General features: G+C 39.6%; 1 protein-coding gene across 1 annotated transcript in view; it reads left to right on the forward strand.

Moving 5' to 3' along the window:
- Positions 1-18,176, forward strand: part of Metap2 (methionyl aminopeptidase 2) — a 34,534-nt gene extending 16,358 nt beyond the window's left edge. The window contains exons 5-11 of the mRNA XM_004650187.2: positions 531-692; positions 1,599-1,780; positions 3,752-3,846; positions 10,786-10,882; positions 15,240-15,343; positions 16,336-16,451; positions 17,487-18,176. Of these exons, the coding sequence (XP_004650244.2) occupies positions 531-692; positions 1,599-1,780; positions 3,752-3,846; positions 10,786-10,882; positions 15,240-15,343; positions 16,336-16,451; positions 17,487-17,739 (1,009 nt within the window). The 3' untranslated portion in view covers positions 17,740-18,176. The remainder of the gene's footprint in view (positions 1-530; positions 693-1,598; positions 1,781-3,751; positions 3,847-10,785; positions 10,883-15,239; positions 15,344-16,335; positions 16,452-17,486) is intronic.
- The last annotated feature ends 656 nt before the right edge of the window (positions 18,177-18,832 follow it).

Below are 18,832 nucleotides of genomic sequence, written 5' to 3' on the forward strand. Positions count from 1 at the left end.
ACTAAGTTTATTGAGGGGAAATCACATGAGGTTTAAGGGAGATTTCCTGAGTCCTTGGGCTTTGCAGGGAAGTACCTTAACTGCTAAGCCATCTGTCCAGGCCTTACTAATTTTTTTTTTTTTTTTTGAGGTAGGGTCTCACTCTAGCTCAGGCTGACCTGGAATTCACTATGTAGTCTCAGGGTGGCCTCGAACTCATGGCGATCCTCCAACCTCTGCCTCCCGAGTGCTGGGATTAAAGGCGTGTACCACCACACCTGGCTGTCACTTCTTTTTGTTAGTAGGGTATTAATTAGTGTCTCTGACTAAAGAAATTGTAGCCTATTGTTCATTTCCTTGTAAGAATCTTAAAAAGGTTAAACTTGCTTTGTATTGATTGCAAGTGATGTTGATATGACTGTTATAGAGAAACTGATGATGGACTTTTATTTAAAATAGTTTATAAGGCTTAGTTTGTTTTTCTTTCCATTAGCTTTTACATTCCAAGGATTTTTTAGACTCACACTATGCTGTCTATACCTATTCTAAAGGCGAACAGCTGCTTGGAGAACTACAAGTGAAGAAAAGAAAGCACTAGATCAGGCTAGCGAAGAGATTTGGAATGATTTTCGAGAAGCTGCAGAAGCACATCGACAAGTTAGAAAATATGTCATGAGCTGGATCAAGCCTGGGATGACGATGATAGAAATCTGGTAAAAGGAATATGTTTTTGTAAGAACATGTTAAAATTATTTTAGTACTCTTTAATTATAATATTTGGCTTTTATTACTCTGTTGCCAGTAAAATTTTGTTTAAGTATTTATTCTCTAAATATCTCCTGAACTGCTACAGCACTGGTGCAGTGAGGAAACCATTGAGGGAGCACACATCTGCACCTTAAACACGCCCTTGTGTGCGCATGGACACTTAGGTGTACTTGGCGCTAAATCCTGACCATAATTTTCCTATCTAGAAATGGTTATTTTAGTATTTAAAATTTATGTTACGAAATAAAGATCACTGGAATAGGAGGCTGTAGCAGGAGGATTGTTGTCCAAGGCCAATCTGAGGCTACAAAGTAAGTTCCAGATCAGCCTGGGCTAGAATAAGATCCTACCTTAGGGAAAAAAAGAGCGAGCAAACTGTTTTCTCAGATTTCTAGGGGATTTAATTTCCTTGTCATTTACACATAAGCTATTTTCATAGCATTGGAGAAGTATTGTTTGTGTGCATAAATATATACATACATATACATATATATACATATATAATACATATATTTGTATATGTATATACACATATGTGTGTGTGTATGTATGTATAATTTTTTTTTTAATTTTGGTTTTTTGAGGTAGGGTCTCACTCGAGCCCATGCTGACCTGGAATTTACCATGGAGTCTCAGGGTGGCCTCAAACTCAAAGTGATCCTCCTACCTCTGCCTCCTGAATGCTGGGATTAAGGGCATGTACTACCACGCCCCACTGTTTATATCTTTAAAAATACACAGATCTTTCCTAAAAAGTAATTACAGGTTTTTAGTAACGTTTTGGGAATCGGTAAGCTATAAGATGTTTAAAGATAAGAATATAAAAGTAAGCAAATTCTTTTTTCTTTTAGTGAAAAGTTGGAAGACTGTTCACGCAAACTGATAAAAGAGAATGGATTAAATGCAGGCCTGGCATTTCCTACTGGATGTTCTCTCAATAATTGTGCTGCCCATTATACTCCTAATGCTGGTGACACAACAGTATTACAGTATGATGACATCTGTAAGATAGACTTTGGAACACATATAAGTGGTGAGTTCATGGAAGTAGTTCCTACCTTCTGCTCTTATCCCCCACCTCTTGTGTGTATCGGAGATACCTGATTTTAACATTTTACTTCAAAACATTCTACTGAAACTTAAAAATGTAAGTAATTGAAGTCTTATTTTAAGATGTGAAAATTATACTTTTAGGCATGGTGGTATATACCTTTAGTCCCAGCACTTGGGAGGCATAGGTAGAATTGCTGTGGGTTCGAGGCCATCCTTAGTCTACATAGTGAACTCCAGGTCAGCCAGCCTGGGGTAGAGTGAGACCCTACCTCAAAACCAACAAAAACTATAATGACGTTTTGGGCTAGAGGGATGGCTTAGCCGTTAAGGCATTTGCCTGTAAAGCCAAAGGAGCCAGGTTTGATTCCCCAGGACTTACATTAGCCAGATGCACAAGGGGGGCCGCACATGTCTGGAGTTAATTGCAGTGGCTGTAGGTCCTGGCCTGCCCATTTTCTCTTCCCCTCCCCTCTTTCTCTGTCAAATAAAAATAGAAATCAAGAAGAATTGTACATTTTTTTCCAATCAGGTCATTGTTTTATGTATCATTATTTAAATTAAAAAGACTTGTCAAGGGCTGGGGCTAGCTCAGATAGTAGAAAGCTTGCCTAGCATGCAGGAAGTCCTGGGTTCCATCCCTAAACTACATAAACCAGGCATGGTGCATACCTTTAATCCTAGCACTGGGGAGGTACAGGCAGGAGGAACAGCAGTTCAAGGTCGTTTTCAGCTACATTGTGAGCTAGAGGCCAGATTGCCATACATGAAACTCTGCCTCAAATAAATAGAAACATTGATCCAGTTTACCAATTTGTGTATATGTGATTACTTTTTAAAAACTCTCCTTAAGGGGCTGGAGGGATGATTTAGTGGTTAAGGCATTTGCCTGCAAAGCCAAAGGACCCAGGTTCAATTCCCAGGACTTATATTAGCCAGATGCACAAGGGGGCGCACGCATGTGAGGTTTGTTTGCAGTGGCTAGAGGCTCTGGCGTGTCCATTCTCTTCCTCTCCCTCTCTCCCCCCCTTTCTCTGTCAAATAAATAAATAAATTATTTTTTTAATTCTCCTTAAGTTCCCTGTACTTTTGTACTTAAAAAATTTTTATTTATTTGAGAGAGAGGGAGAGAGAGAGTGGGCACACCAGGGACTCTAGCCACTGCAAAGGAACTCCATTGCATGCACCCCCTTGTGCCTCTAGCTTAGGTGGGTTCTGGAGAATCGAACCTAGGTCCTTTGGCTTTGCAGGCAAATGCCTTAACCAGTAAGCCATCTCTCCAGCCCCTTCCCCCCCCCCCCCCGTGCTTTTTTAAAAAATTATTTATGTATTTATTTGAGGGAGAGAGGGAAGGAGGGAGGGAGAGAGAGAACTGGTGCGCCTGGGCCTGCAGCCACTGCACATGAACTCCCGATGCATGAGCCCTCTTGTGCTTACATGGGTCGTGGAAAGTCGAACTGGGGTCCTTTGGCTTTGCAGACAAATGCCTTAACTGCTAAGCCATCTCTCCAGCCCCCCACCCCTGTACATTTTTTTAAAATCTTATTTAACAGGTAAGAAAGACTTACCTAAAATTTTAAGGTTTTATTAAATTGGATAAATGACATTACATTTCAGGCCTTGTGGCCCTATACATTTTCTTTGCTCTATACTGCTATTTCATATGTCAGTTTTGTTGCTTTTATTTATTTATTTTTGTTTATTTGTGTACATAATTGCTTGGGAGAGTATTGAATTGATAAGAACTTAAGAGTAACATACAATGACCTTTAATTTTAGGTTTCATTTGAAACCTTTCTTTTTTTTATTATGAATACTCTGGGGACTTGAATTCTCCTTTTGTGCCCATCACTTGGCCTTGAGCTAGCAAGGATAATAATGGTATAAATGCTATGAAGTAGCTAAATTGACTAACTGGTACATAAACTCGAAAGATGATTTTTTTTTCTTTCAGGTAGAATAATTGACTGTGCTTTTACTGTTACTTTTAATCCCAAATACGATACATTATTAAAAGCTGTAAAGGATGCCACTAATACTGGAATAAAGGTATGTGAACTGTAAGTGCTATTTAATTGAACATGTTTTGAACACTGGTAGCTTGTCCTAAGGTCTGGGAGTAGTTAAAATGAATTTTTGTTAGTTGGGTAATGGTAATACAGTGTATCAAGAGCTTTCAAAAAAATTAACTTTACTAATAATTATTTAAACAGAACTTGGGTTTATTTTTGCTTGTGAAATCCAACCCCTTCCCCCCCCTCCCTGGAAGGTTCTCACTGTAGCCTAGGCTGGCCTGGAACTTACTTTGTAGTCCCAGGCTGACCTTAAACTCGTGCTGAACCTCCTACCTATGCCTCCTGAGTGCTGGAATTAAAGGTGTGTGCCACCGCGCCCTGCTTGGCAGTTTATTTTTGTTGTTTCTAGATTGTTTATTGGCCTTTTTTTTTTTTTTTTTTTTTTAAAGAACAGTTTCAGGTTTATCTCAAAAGTTGAGCAGAAGGTAGGGAAATTTCCCATGTAAACCTGTCTTCACACTTGCACTACTTTGTCTCCTGCCAACACCCATACAAGAGATCCATTTGTTAAGGTCATCTCACCAACACTGGCACATCCTAATCATCCAAAGTCCACAGTCTGTGTTAGGGTGTGCTCTTAGTTCTGTGGGTTTTGACACATGCATAGTGGCGTGTCTAGCCGTGTTGTACGGAGCCTTTGCACTGCCTCCCCTCCAAGCCCCTGTGCTCCGCTGCTTCACCTTTCCCTCCCTGCTAGGTTCTGGGCCACCTGGCTTTCCCTCACCTAATTTTTACAATACACGTTGTGTAAAATTTGCTGTCTTAACATGTATAATACATGTTTTTAAGTTCTTTTAAAGAGCAACTGCCATACTATTCAAAGTGGTTCTGCTGTTTACATTCCCACCTGCTGTGCACCATTTCTCTGAACCCTCACTGGGACTTAATTTCTAGATTTTGTTTTATAAGAGTCATGTTAATGTGTATGAGATAGTTTTTCATTGTAATTTTGATTTACAGTTCCATTATTAGTAAAGGAACATTTTTTCTTGTGTCTCTTTACCGTCTATATATCATCTTTGGAGAGTTGTCTATTTGTCTTTTACCCACGTTGAATTGGGTGGTTTTGTGGTTGAGTTTCAAGAGTTCTCTATTATGGCTATCAGTCTCTTACCAAGTACATGATTTACCAACCTTTTCTCTTTGTGAGTTGCCTGTTTATCGTGTTGATGCTATGTTTTAATGCATACAGTGTTGTAGTCATATGAAGTGCAACATAGTCTTTGCCTTTGCCTTTGGTGTCATCTCTAAGAAATCATTGTCAGAGTAGTATCATGAAACTTTGCTCTACGTTCTAAGAATTAGAGTTGCAGGCAGGTCTTATATTTAGGGTTCTGATCCTTTGAATTAATTATTACCTATGATGTTAGGGAAGGGCCTATCTTTGTTCTTTTTCATGTAGATCTCCAATTACCCAGCCCTGCTGTTTCATTGAAAAAATTGGCTTTTTTCTATTGAATATTCTTTGACATCTTTGCCAATATCATTTGACCCCAGCTATTGTAGAATTGGCTGTTATTCCCTTTAGTTCTTTCAGTTTTGCCTTCATATGTTTTAGTTCTGTTACTATGTGTGTAAATGTTTATAATTATCACATCTTATTGCTCTGTTCAACCTTTTGTCAAGATATTATGTTCTTTTATTGCTTTTTTTAAATTTCAAATTATTATCTCAGATTAATATAGGCAGCTCTGCTGTTTTGTTAAAATTTGCATGAAAGTGTTTTCTACTCTTTCAATTCAGTTGTATATTTGTACCTAAAGAGATTCTCTGGATATATACCATGTAGTTGGATTGTGGCTTCTTATATATTCTGCTGCTGATCTGTCATTTCATTTGAGTTTGATACCTTGCACTTGCTGTGTAGCTGAGGATGGCTTTGAGCTTCTGATCACCTAAGCTACCTATCCCAAGTACGTGTCAACACACCCCTCGGGAGCTTATTCCCTTTATATTTACTAATAAGGAAGGAAGGCTGTCATTTTGCCATTAGTGTTCTTTATAACCTGTGCTCTTTTGTCATCTGTATTGCTGTCTTTTATGTTTTTATCTTCGTTCTTTTTATGTTTATTCTAGGTATTACCACAGTGGGTTAAATTTAGTATCCTAAAGCAAAAACCTTAGCTTGAATTTATGTTAATTAAGTAATTCAAAAAACCCTGACCCCTTTCAGTTGTAGATGTCACACAATTAACTTTTTTAACATTGCCTGTAAACCTCAGGCAATGAATCTATTAAATGCATTAATCTCCACCAGATGTACTATTTAGCACACATGTAGCCCCTGCTACTTGAGGGGCTGTGGCAAATGGTTTACTTGAGCCTGGGATGTCCAGGACATCCTAGCAAACATATTTAAAAAACATAATTTAGCCAGGTGTGGTGGCACACGCTTTTAATCCCAGCACTTGGGAGGCAGAGGTAGGAGGATCACTGAGTTTGAGGCCACCCTGAGACTCCATAGTGAATTCCAGGTTAGCCTGGGCTACAGTGAGACCCTACCTCGAAAAACCAAAGGGGGGGACATAACTTAGTATCTTCCTCCTTCCCTCAAACTTAGTAACATTTCAAACCAAAGATAAAAATAACACTGCCATTTAGAATAAAACTGTATTTTTAAAATTGGCTTTCATTCTTAAATCACAAAATGAACAAAAAGTAGAGTTTAGAGGGGACTGGGAAGATGGCTCAGTAGGTCAGAGGCAAGTATGAGGGCTGTAACAGAGGGCCTGACTCTCTCTTGAGTTTGATTCCCAAGCACTCATGTAAAAAGCTGGGGGTGGCCACGTGTATTTGTAACCACAGTTCTGTGTGAGCTGAGACTTGAGAATCATCAGTGCTTACTGGTCATTCTGACTAGAAATGGCATCAGGGTTGGTCATTGAGAGACTCCATCTCAAGGAAACACAGAAGAGCAATAGAAAAAGGGGTTGTGGGCTGGAGAGATGGGGCATTTGCCTACAGAACCAAAGGACCCAGCTTCAATTCCCTAACACCCACATAAGCCAGATGCACAAGGTGGTGCATGCATGTGGGGTTTGCAGTGGCTGGAGGCCCTGGCATGCCCGTTCTTTTCTCTCTTTGTCTCTTTGTCTCTTTCTCTCAATCTCTCTCTCAAATAAGTAAATAAAACTATTTTTAGAAAGGAAAAAGGGGATATATATGTGCACGCACACTTGCATAGACCATACACACAAAAGTGGAATTAGAAGCCATTGTTCAAATAGTCCATGTATTTATTTTTATTGAGATCTTTAGTTTTTCAGTTTATATAGTTTTTGCTACATAGTAGTAGTAGTGAGAATAAAACCCTTTGTCTCAGCATTTATTTATTTATTTATTTTTTCCTAGGTAGGGTCTCACTCTAGCCTTGGCTGACCTGGAATTCACTATGGAGTCTCGGGGTGGCCTTGAACTCACAGTGATCCTCCTACCTCTGCCTCCCGAGTGCTGGGATTAAAGGCGTGCGCCACCATGCCCGGCTTGTTTTTGTTTTTTGAGTTAGGGTCTTACCCAGGTTGATCTGGAATTCACTATGTAGTTGCCTTGAACTCACAGAAATCCTTATTTATTTAAAATATATATATATCTTATCTGTCTACCTATCTGTCAAGAGAATGGACTCACCAAGGTCTCCTGCTATTGCAAACAAACCCTGACACACATGCCACTTTGTGCATCTGGATTTATGTGGGCACTGGGGAATTGATCCTGGCCATTGGGCTTTGCAAGCAAATGGCTTTCATCTCTGAGCCATCTCTCCAACCCTCTAATTTTTCAAAATATTTTTACTTAGTTGAGGGGGGGGGGAGAGAAGGAATGGGCACACCAGGGCCTCTAGCTACTGCAAACAAAATCCAGATGCATGTGCCTACCTTTGCATTTGGCTTTCTGTGGGTACTGGGGAATCAAACCAAGGTCCTTTGGCTTTGTAGGCAAGTACCTTAACCACTGAGCCGTCCCTCCAATCCCCTCTAACTTTTTTTGTTGTTATTGTTTTCTGAGACAGATTCTCACTCTAGCCCAGGTTAACCTGGAGCTCATTCTGTAGCCGTGGCTGGCTTCCTGCCTTGCCTCCCGAGTGCTGGGATTAAACGGTATGCAGCACTAACAAGTGTTTAGTTGGGAATGTCTTCATTTCCCCCATTTATCTCTTTCTTCCTCTCTTTGGAGAGCTAGGATCTTGCTACAATATACCAGCCTGGCCTGAAACCCACTATGTAGTTTAGACCGGCCTTGCGCTTGGGTTCCTACTGCTTCAGCTTCCTCAGTGGTGGGATAACATGTTCAGCTCTCCCCCTTTCTTATTTTTTATTTAGCTTTTAAATACTTAAGTTTATTTATTTGCAGAGAGAAAGAAGCACACCAGAACGTCTTGCTGCTTCAAATGAACTCCAGACACATATGCCACTTTGTGCACTTGGCTTTATGTAGATACTGGGGAATTGAACCCCGTCCTGCAGGGTATTTTTGTTTGTTTGTTTGTTTTGTTTTTATAAGGTAGGGTCTCCCTCTAGCCCTGGTTGACCTAGTGCTCACTCGGTAGTCCCAGGCTGGCCTCCAGCTTATTGCATTCTTCCTTCCTCAGCATCCTGAGTGCTAGGACTAAAGGCATGTGCCACTGTGCTTGGCTTGCACCCTAAATGTTTTTTTTGAACTCAAGTTTAAGGCATCTTTAAGTGAACCTTGGAAAAACAATCTCCCTTTTTTTTTAAAGGACAGCTTTTGGGTATGTCAGGTCCTGTATACACCAGGATTCTTGGTTGATAGTTTGTTAGCACTTTGAATAAATCAGCTCATTGCCTTCTGGCCTCCAGCGTTTCTGGTGATAAATCTACATGTAATCTAATTGATCCTTTGTATGTGTTGAATGCCTTTCATCAAATTTGGGAAGTTTCTAGCCATTATTTTTTAGATAATCTCTTGGATCTTTTCTCTCTCTGATATTCCTATAGCACATATGTTGGTGTAGTTGATGGTGCCCTGTCCTATAGGTCCCTTTATTCACTCCTGTTCAGTTTTTCATTCTTCCTGAGACTTAAGCTTTTATTACGGCTTAGAGTTTTAGGAGGGAGAGCTTCAAGAAGAGGAGCTTAATTAAACCCAGAACATGGGCTGGAGAGGAGGCTTAGCAGTTAAGACACTAACCTGCAAAGCCAAAGAATCCTGGTTCGACTGACTCTCCAAGACCCATGTAAGCCAGATGCACAAGGGGATGCATGCATCTGGAGTTCATTTACAGTGGCTGGAGGCCCTGATGTGCCCATTCACTTTCTCTCTGCCTTTCTCTGAAATACGTAAATAAAATATATTTAAAGAAAACAACCCAGAATACTCAAGAGGAAGCAAGGCAGAACTCTTGCCCAGGGAGGCAAGAGGGGGTTTAAGAAGCCCCTATCCAGTCTTTTGAGTTTACAAATTGTTATAAATTTCAATTACTGAACTCTTCAGGTCCAGAATTAAAAAAAAAAATCTTTAGGTTTTTTTTTCTTTTTAAAAAAATTTTATTTTTATTTATTTGAGAGAGAGAAAGAGAATGAGAATGAGAATGAGAGAATGAGCATGCCAGGGCCTCCAGCCACTACAGACGAACTCCAGACACATGTGCTGCCTTGTGCATCTGGCTAACATGGGTCCTGGGGAATTAAACCTGGGTCCTTTGGCTTTTCAGGCAAATAGCTTAATGGCTATTCCTCCATCCTCATATTTACTTATTTGAGAGAGAGAATATGGGCATGCCAGGGCCTCTAGTCACTGCAAATGAACTCCAGACACGTGTCACCTAATGCATACAGCTTTATGTGGGTACTGGGGAACCTGGGCCCTTTGGCTTTGCAGGTTAGTGCCTTAACTGCTAAGCTGTCTCTCTAGTCCCCTTTAGGTTTTTTCTAATATGTTTGTTGATATTTTATGTTGATGTCGATTTTTACCAATATCTAATATAGCTCTGGAAATCATTTTTCTGCATGCTTTATTTTTTGTTTGTTTATTTGAAAGCGAATGGTATGTGTACTAGGACCACTTGCTGTTGTAAATGAACTCCAGACAAATGTGCATCTGTCTTTATGTGGGCACTATAGAATCAAACCTGGGCTCACTGGCTTTGCAAGCAGGCACCTTTAACTGCTGAGTCATCTCCCCAAAACCTCCCTTTTTTAAAAAAATTGCTTTTAAGACTGTCAAGAATTCTCCTGAGTTGTAAACATAACATCTTTTCAAGTCTTGTTTTAATTTTTCTCTCACCTCTGTGGTTTTTAGTTGTCATAATCCTCATTGTTTAACTACCCAAAGAGGAAAAAGACAAAACAAAACGGGGGTCAGAAAAGGGTAAGCACTGGCCTTTTAAGTGTCCTGAAGTCATTTTAGCCAGAGGTAGTTAGGCATTTGTAACAGTAAGGGAAGATGCAGCAGGTAGTAGCCTCTTTCAGAGGTTGTAGCACATATTCCAGATAATTGTTTCCCTCTTCCACCAAGGTGTGTGTGGTGGTTATGCCAAGGGGTAAGATTGATTGAAAATAACTCTACCGCCTGATGCAGAATCTATACATTTTAAGCCTTAAGTAGACCCCAGAATTCCCAAAAAGCCACATCGGATGAATTCTGCCAATGTAATCATAGTCTAAGTGGGGATAGATTCCTGGTATAGATTACTGATTATATATAATTTTTATTCCTTACATTTCTCCAAAGCAAACAAACCACACTGTAAGTCCTATTAGAGCCAAAGAAAATTTGGTCTACTTCTGGTGCTTATTATTCTATCATTCTAGAATTCTACTTGGTCTTTTTTATAGTTATTTATAATGTAATTTTTTTTTCTGGTTGTCCTTTATTTGAAAATATGTTTAAAATTAGGCTATTGTAAAGTTTTGCACTTTGAAAAACAAAGTATATATCATTCTGTTTTGCTTAGTGTGCTGGGATTGATGTTCGTCTCTGTGATGTTGGTGAAGCCATCCAAGAAGTTATGGAATCCTATGAAGTAGAAATAGATGGGAAGACATATCAAGGTATGGTCTTTTAAAATGTATCTCTACTTTGAAATTAATTTCACAAACTAATATTAATTTCATCTTTTGGATCAGCTATTTTAGAGAAAACCTATGAAATTATCTTAAGGTAGCCAAAATTTAGACTCTTATGCTTCATCAAGTCAAGGTTCAGAAACCCTTTCCATTGGTTATTTTCCAACTTTTTTATTTCTTTGGAGGTACATTCAGAATTTAATAACCCTTGTATGTTTGTTTGTTCCATTATCAGGCCCCTTCTAGTCTTCCAGGTATTACTTTAGGTAGTGTCCCCAAGTCACCTGTGCTTCCTGTTGCTCTACATTTTCATCAGTTCATTGGTCTAATTTCTAGGTCTGTCTTATCCCCCCAACATAATCTTTCTTCCTCCTCTTGCTGTCTTTTTAACTCTGTTCTAAAAAACTTATATAACTTCTGTTGACATTCTGGTTAGCTTCACTGTCTGTGTGGGCAATCCAGTTAATACCTAGGCATTACCAGTCATCCAGCCAACTCACTCTCGCCTCTATAACATTCCTTTTCTTTGTCACTAGTCTTAACATTCTTAGGCAGCTGCTAGCTTCTCCCTCATTCCCCCCTCCTCGCTCTTTTACTGTTTGTTTACATCTTCTATTTTGTTTCCTGACATGAAGGTGCTCTTGGGATGGGTGTGTGGCTTAGTAGTAGCGTATATACTTTTACACATGCATGAGGACATCGGTTCTGTCCTCAACACTGCCAAGAAAGGAGAATGTTTCCCCAATGTACTACTCTTGTGGTTATATTTCTTTTCTCCTGATTAATATCGATGCCAATGATAGTTAATTCTACCTTCAACTTCCTTGTTACTTTGATTTTGAGATATTCATGTTTAAAAAAAACAAAAATACTTTATCTACTTTTTCTAGATTGCTGTTCTTTGAAAAATATCTCCAGTACTTTTGTTTTTGTTCATTTTTTTTTACATTTTTCAAGGCAGAGTAAGTTCCAGGTTAGCCTGAGCTAGAGTGAGACCCTCCCTTCAAAAAACAAACAAAAATTGTGTCGTATAACTTAGACTGACAATGCATAAAACATAAAATCTTGATTGCCTTTGAGAGAAAAGTATTCCCAGCATTCCAGGAGCCCTCCTTTCCTTTGTCTTTGTCTTCATGTGCTGCTGCAACAATACCTGAAATAGTGCCAGAGTTCTAGTTCTCAGTTTTGGAAGTCCAAGGGTTGCTGTATGGCAAAGGTCTTTTTGCTAATGCAAAACGCATCCTCTGACTAGGAATCCACTTCTGGGATATTGGCATGAGTCCATTAACTCCCCAGTTGTAACAGCTTTCCTCTAGTGAACCAGATCTTGAGTTCTGAGGTATATGTGCTTGCCTGTCTTTACTAATTGTATATCCCTTAGTTGAATTTTGCTATAATTTTGAACTTGTGTACATATGGAATTGTACATGTGTTGCAGTCAGGTTCTCATTGATGGCAGAAATCACCTGACCAAGAGCAACTTTTGGGAGTAAAGGGTTTATTTTGGCTTACAGGCTCGAGGGGAAGCTCCATGATGGCAGAGGAAAATGATGGCATGAGCAGAGGGTGGACATTAACCCCTGGCCAAGATAAGGTGGACAATAGCAACAGGAGAGGGTGCCAAACACTGGCATGGGGAAACTGGCTTTAACATCCATTAGCCCGGCCCCAACAATACACCGCCTCCAGGAGGCGTTAATTCCCAAATCTCCCATCAGCTGAGGACCTAGCGTTGGGAACATAAGTTTATGGGAGACACCTGAATCAAACCACCACATTCCGCCCCTGACCCCCATAAACTGATAACCCTCCATGATGTAAAATGCAATGCATACAGTCCAGTTTTAAAAGATCGCATATTTTTTATCAATCCTAATGATGTTCAAACATCCCAATAATCCAAGGTCTTTTTTGTTGTTGTTGTTTTGTTTTTTTTGAGGTAGGGTCTCACTGTAGCCCAGGCTGTCCTGGAATTCACTATGGAGTCTCAGGGTGGCCTCAAACTCATGGCGATCCTCCTACCTCTGCCTTCCGAGTGCTGGGATTAAAGGCATGTAGCACCGTGCCCAGCCATAATTAGCTGAGCCATAATACCAAAACCCCCCAAAAAAAAACTCTTAATGGCACTGAATAAACATTCACACTGCAAAAGATGGCATTGGGCATAGCAAAGGAATATTCAATCAATACAAGATGTAAACAGGGCAAACATCAAACTCTGTAGCTACAAGTCCAACATCTCTAGTCGGTGTCACATCTCCAATCCGATAATTCTTTTTTTAAAAAACATATTTTATTTATTTATTCAAAGATAGAGAGGTTGGGCATACCAGGGCCTCCAGCCACTGCAACCAAACTCCAGATGCATGTGCCCCCTTGTGCATCTGGCTTACGTGGGACCTGGGAATTGAACTGGGGTCCTCTGGCTTTGCAGGCAAACGCCTTAACGGCTAAGCCATCTTCTCCAGCCCCAAGTCTGATAATTCTAAACACTGACAAGTCTCTGGAGTTCCAATTCCGCTCCTCCAACTAGGCTACTCACATTCCTGGAAAACTTTATTAAGAGCCAGCAGCTTTCCTTAGTAGCCATTTCATGGTTTCAGCATCTCTGCTGGGTCTCCACTGCAATCCACCATCCATCCACACAGCTCCATTGGGTCTCCATGAAGGCATCCAGCAAAACTGCTACACACTGCCTATGGCCATTACCAAAACACAAGTCTGTGTTGCAAGTCCAAAGACTGACTCTCTCTTCCATTTATTATACTCCACAATACCAGGCAGGGTGCCAACCAATTTGTAAATCCAGGAGAGAATAAAGCAGATTTTGAAGAACTGGACACTCAAGCCCCTTCAAGAGTCTACAGTCTTCCTGAGGCCCCCCAGTACAGGTCAGCTGGCCCAGTCTCAAAGGTTGTAATCTTTCATAATTGTAGCTGAATGGGCAGAGTTTCAGCCCAAAGATTTCATCCTTTTCTGTGCCATATCCCTCTGCCCACACCAGTCTGTTTCTCCACAGTGCAACCCTGCACAAATTTTCAGGACACAGGCACAGCAGTAAGCCTCTCAAACAAACTGCATCTAGCTCAGTCCAGGCAAAGTTCTTTCACACCCTCACAAGCCAAGCCTCACAGTTCATAGTTTTTGCTGCATTCAGGTCTTTCGTCTCTGACTAGAGTAATCCATCAAGCTGTACTTATGGCAATGTAAGGTATCTCTTAGGCCAAGATTTCAAATCCTTCCATATTCCTCTTGAAAATCAGCTGCAGAAGGTCAAAGCCACACAGTCTGGTGTCTAGCAACAAATGACACCACTCCACGGTACCAACATTACTATTGTAGTCAGGTTCACATTGCTTGCAGAAATTACCCAACCAAGATCAGCTTTTGAGAAAAAAAAGTGTTTATTTTGGCTTACAGGCTCAAGGGGAAGCTCCATGATGGCAGGGAAAAACAATGGCATGAGCAGAGAGGGTAGACATCACCCCCTGGCCAACATAAGGTGAATAATAGTAACAGGAGAGTGTGCCAAACACTGGCATGGGAAACTGGCTGTAACACCCATAAGCCCGCCCCCAACAATATACCACATCCAGGAGACATTAATTCCCAAATCTCCATCAGCAGGGAACCTAGCATTCAGAATACCTGTTTATGGGGGCATCTGAATCAAACTATCACAACATGTATGTGTAATTGTGTCTTTTCATTTCTTCATCTTAATGTTTATTCTGTCACTGATTTGAGGAAATGAAATTTTAGGAATTCTAGCCTTTGAAATGATGTAACAGTATTTTTTAAATAAAGTTTTATAGTGATTCATTCTTATAGTCTTCCCACTTTCATATTTTATTTTCTATGGCCATACAAATGTATATATTTTCAGGTTACTAGTCATTTATATGCATGGCATTTTTAGTAATGATTCGTCATAACTTCTGTCATTTTTCATTGTCACTGCAGTGTATTCTGTCATTCTCCACTGAATGTGTGTGTATATAATCTGTATGTGTTTATATATGTTTTTGTATGTATGTATATATGTTTTCAGATTTCTCTAAGGTAGAATCTCTGTAAGTCCCAAGCTGGTCCCAAACTCAGCCTTCCCCCTAAACTCTGCCTACAGTGTGCTGGGATTAAAGGTTGTGTGCCACCACACCCGACTCCTTTTTAATATTTATTTAATAACAACAGACTTCTCTTCAAATTCCACCAGAATCATTTGACTGCCTTAGTGAGAATCTTTATCTGGTTTTGATAGAAATGCTTAATCTCTTGCCAATAGGCCAAGAACCTCTTTAACTTTCTAGAAATCCTAACGTCTGTTTATCTGTTATAACAGTGAAACCAATCCGTAATCTAAATGGGCATTCAATTGGACCATACAGAATACATGCTGGGAAAACAGTACCCATTGTGAAAGGAGGAGAGGCAACACGAATGGAGGTATGTGTGGTTAAGCGCTTGCCTGTGAAGCCTAAGGACCCCGGTTCGAGGCTTGATTCCCCAGTGCCCACGTTAGCCAGATGCACAAGGGGGCGCACGCGTCTGGAGTTCCTTCTCAGTGGCTAGAGGCCCTGGCGTGCCCATTCTCTCTCCCTCTCTCTGCCTCTTACTCTGTCTGTTGCTCTCAAATAACTAAAAATAAAAAATTTGAAGAAAGAAGAGAAAAAAAATGGAGGTATGTGAGTTGTCATTACTTAAAAGCTTTTGACTCCAAGGTGCTCTGCCACTAACCCCCTCCCCAACATACACACAACAACTTAATACTTAAGACTTATTTTTATATTCCAAACTAAAATCCATGATATTGAAGTATATGGTATGTTGAGCCAGATAAGTTGCCATTTATATTTTTTCCTGAACAGAAATTGGGATATATAGACAGACAGTAGTGTTTATTCAGCAGTCAAAGAATGCTTATTAATACTTTCTCCTATGTGCCAGTCTCTTTTAGTAAGTATTAAAGCAGTGGACAGAATTCTCTACCCATGTATAACCTACATTCTGATAAGGGATTAAACAGTGACTAAAAGGTGCCCAAGGAGAGAAGACAGAAGTTAAATAAAGACTGTTGGGGGATGGGGAGGTGGAAATCTCTTCTTTATTTTTTATTTTTATAGGTAGGGTCTCACTGTAGCCCAGGCTGACTTGGAAGTCACTATCAGTTTCAAAGTGGCCTTGAAACTCAGAGTGAACCTCCTATCTCCGCCTCCAAGAGTGCTGGCATTAACCATGCCTGGCTCTTATTTTGAGGTAGGTTCTCACTCTAGCCCAGGCTGACCTGGAATTCACTATGTAGTCCTAGGCTTCCTGTGCCTGAGTGCTGGGATTACAGGTGGATGCCACCGCATGTGGTTTATTGTAACTATTTTCATCAGGAAGTTGTGATTAGTTCTCAGTTGCTCTCTTCCCTTGTTGCTTATGTACTTTTGAAGGAAGGCGAAGTATATGCTATTGAGACGTTTGGAAGTACAGGAAAAGGCGTTGTTCATGATGATATGGAGTGCTCACATTATATGAAAAATTTTGATGTTGGACATGTGCCAATAAGGTGAGATATTGTTAATTTTTTGACTAATGAATATCTCTTCCCAGATACTAGATGGGACAAACATGTAAGGTGACATATAAAACGTAACAAGTTCTGTGGGTTTCTGTAATATAGCCAGTTAAAAGTTTGAACTGGATTGAAAATTATATAGGAAAGTATTCAAATCCAGTTTCTGATCATTATGTCAGTAATAGTTTTGCTAGCATTTCATAGACTTTTGGTCTTAAATGTTTTTGTGTTGGTAAATTTATTATTTCACTTTACATGGTATGTTTTACCTTTTATAGAGGCTGATTATAATTGGATTTATGCCTTCTTTTACATGTGGTCTTCAATCTTGGTGTACAAAAATACTGATGGGTCTGTTGTGTAAATTGAAGACATACATGACAACATGATATTTTGATTCTGCTGGTTTCCTACACAGCTGACATCTATAGGGATGGGCTGTTACACATGCCAGCATTTGATGATTGAAAAACTAACTAGAATAGTTTGTTTTGTTTTTTTAAGGTAGGGTCTCGTCTAGCCCAGGCTGACCTGGAATTCATTATATAGTTTCAGGGTGGCCTCAAACTCGGCGATCCTCCTACCTCTGCTTCCCAAGGGCTGGGATTAAAGGTGCGTGTCACCATGTTCGGCAATTTTTTTTTTAAACCAAAAAAAACAAAAATAAAAGTAAAGTATTTTTTATGGGGCTGAAGAGATGGCTCAACAGTTAAAAGCACTTGCTTATAAAGCTTGATGGCCAGGGTTCCATTTCTCAGAACCCATGTAAAGCCAGATGCTACTGCAAACAAACTCCATCACATGTGCCACTTTGTGCATCTGGCTTAATGTGGGTACAAGGGATATGGACCTGAACCAGATGGCTTTGGAAGAAAGTGCCTTTAGGTGCAGAGCCATCTCCCCATTCCTACAACTTTTGAACTTGAATTTCAAGTGAAAGCACCACCAAGGTTTGCATTTTGCATAATGGGAGAAGTTAATTGGTTACTATTGACAACCATTAATCTTTGATTTTTATCCTCTTAGGCTTCCAAGAACAAAACACTTATTAAATGTCATCAATGAAAACTTTGGCACCCTTGCCTTCTGCCGCAGATGGCTGGATCGCTTGGGGGAAAGTAAATACTTAATGGCTCTGAAGAATCTGTGTGACTTGGGCATTGTAGATCCATATCCACCACTATGTGACATTAAAGGATCATATACAGCGCAATTTGAACATACCATTCTATTGCGTCCAACTTGTAAAGAAGTTGTCAGCAGAGGAGATGACTATTAATCTTAGTCCAAAGCCACCTCAACATTTTTATTTTCTAAGCATTGTTGGAGTACATTATATCAGAATTAATTTGCAACCTGTTGTCTGTTTTAACAGTGGACCTGTGTAATACCTTTATCCATGTCTAAAGGAGTTTGATCAGAGGCAAACTGTCTAAGTGTAATTAACCAAGGAAAAAAGCTTTCAAGATTTTTAAATATTAACTGTTTATTCCCTGTCTTAAGAAATGCTGTAAAGCTCAATTTAGTTAGGAATGACATTTTGTTTTGAAGACCTAAGAGATGCTTTTTGGATATTTATATTGCCATATTCTTACTTGAGTGCTTTGAATGACTACATACACCCCGTTCTGCACCTGTGCCCTCTGGTATTGCTTTTTAACCTTCCTGGACTCCATTTTCTAAAAAATAAAGACATTTTCAGATCTGAGAGCTACATTTTAATGTCTGTGGTTGTAATTCTAAACAGCAAGTAGCTAAACACACAACTCTTATCTGTACTATAGACCTGTACAGATTTTTCTTTTGACGTAGTGGCTACAGGCTCTTCAAATGCATAAAGTGGGGGCGGAAATGAATACATGGTTTCAGGAATATTTTGCTTTTCTTTATAGAACCATATTTAGTACTTGTCTTTAATTTTTCCTGCTACTAGAAAGATGTTTTAATACAAACATTGTGCTAACTTAAACTGTGATTTAGAGGGTTTAAATTATCTAGTCCATTAATTCAGTGGTGGTATTTTTATTAGGAAAATATTTACCTTACTCAAAAAATCGAAAGGAAATTAAACCCATAAAAGTAAATAAGTTTCTTTGTATCCTTACCACAAGTTATTTCAGGAATTGAGGCTTTCATTATCCTTTATAACAGCTGTGTTAATTCAAACATTTGAACATACAGCACTGACTTGTTTGAACTGGGCGCTTCCCGCTAATGATGCTTTAATTGATGGAATTCTTTGTGAGTTGTTAGGAATGTGCCAAGGTAAAGCCTTAATTTTTTATGCTTTCCACAATGAAATTTTATTGCCTTTGGGATGCTGTTCAGTTTGTATTTTGTTGAACGTTTTGTCTTAGAAGAAACCTATGGCT

This window comes from Jaculus jaculus, chromosome 6 (assembly GCF_020740685.1).
Source record: "Jaculus jaculus isolate mJacJac1 chromosome 6, mJacJac1.mat.Y.cur, whole genome shotgun sequence".
Classification (NCBI taxonomy): domain Eukaryota; kingdom Metazoa; phylum Chordata; class Mammalia; order Rodentia; family Dipodidae; genus Jaculus; species Jaculus jaculus.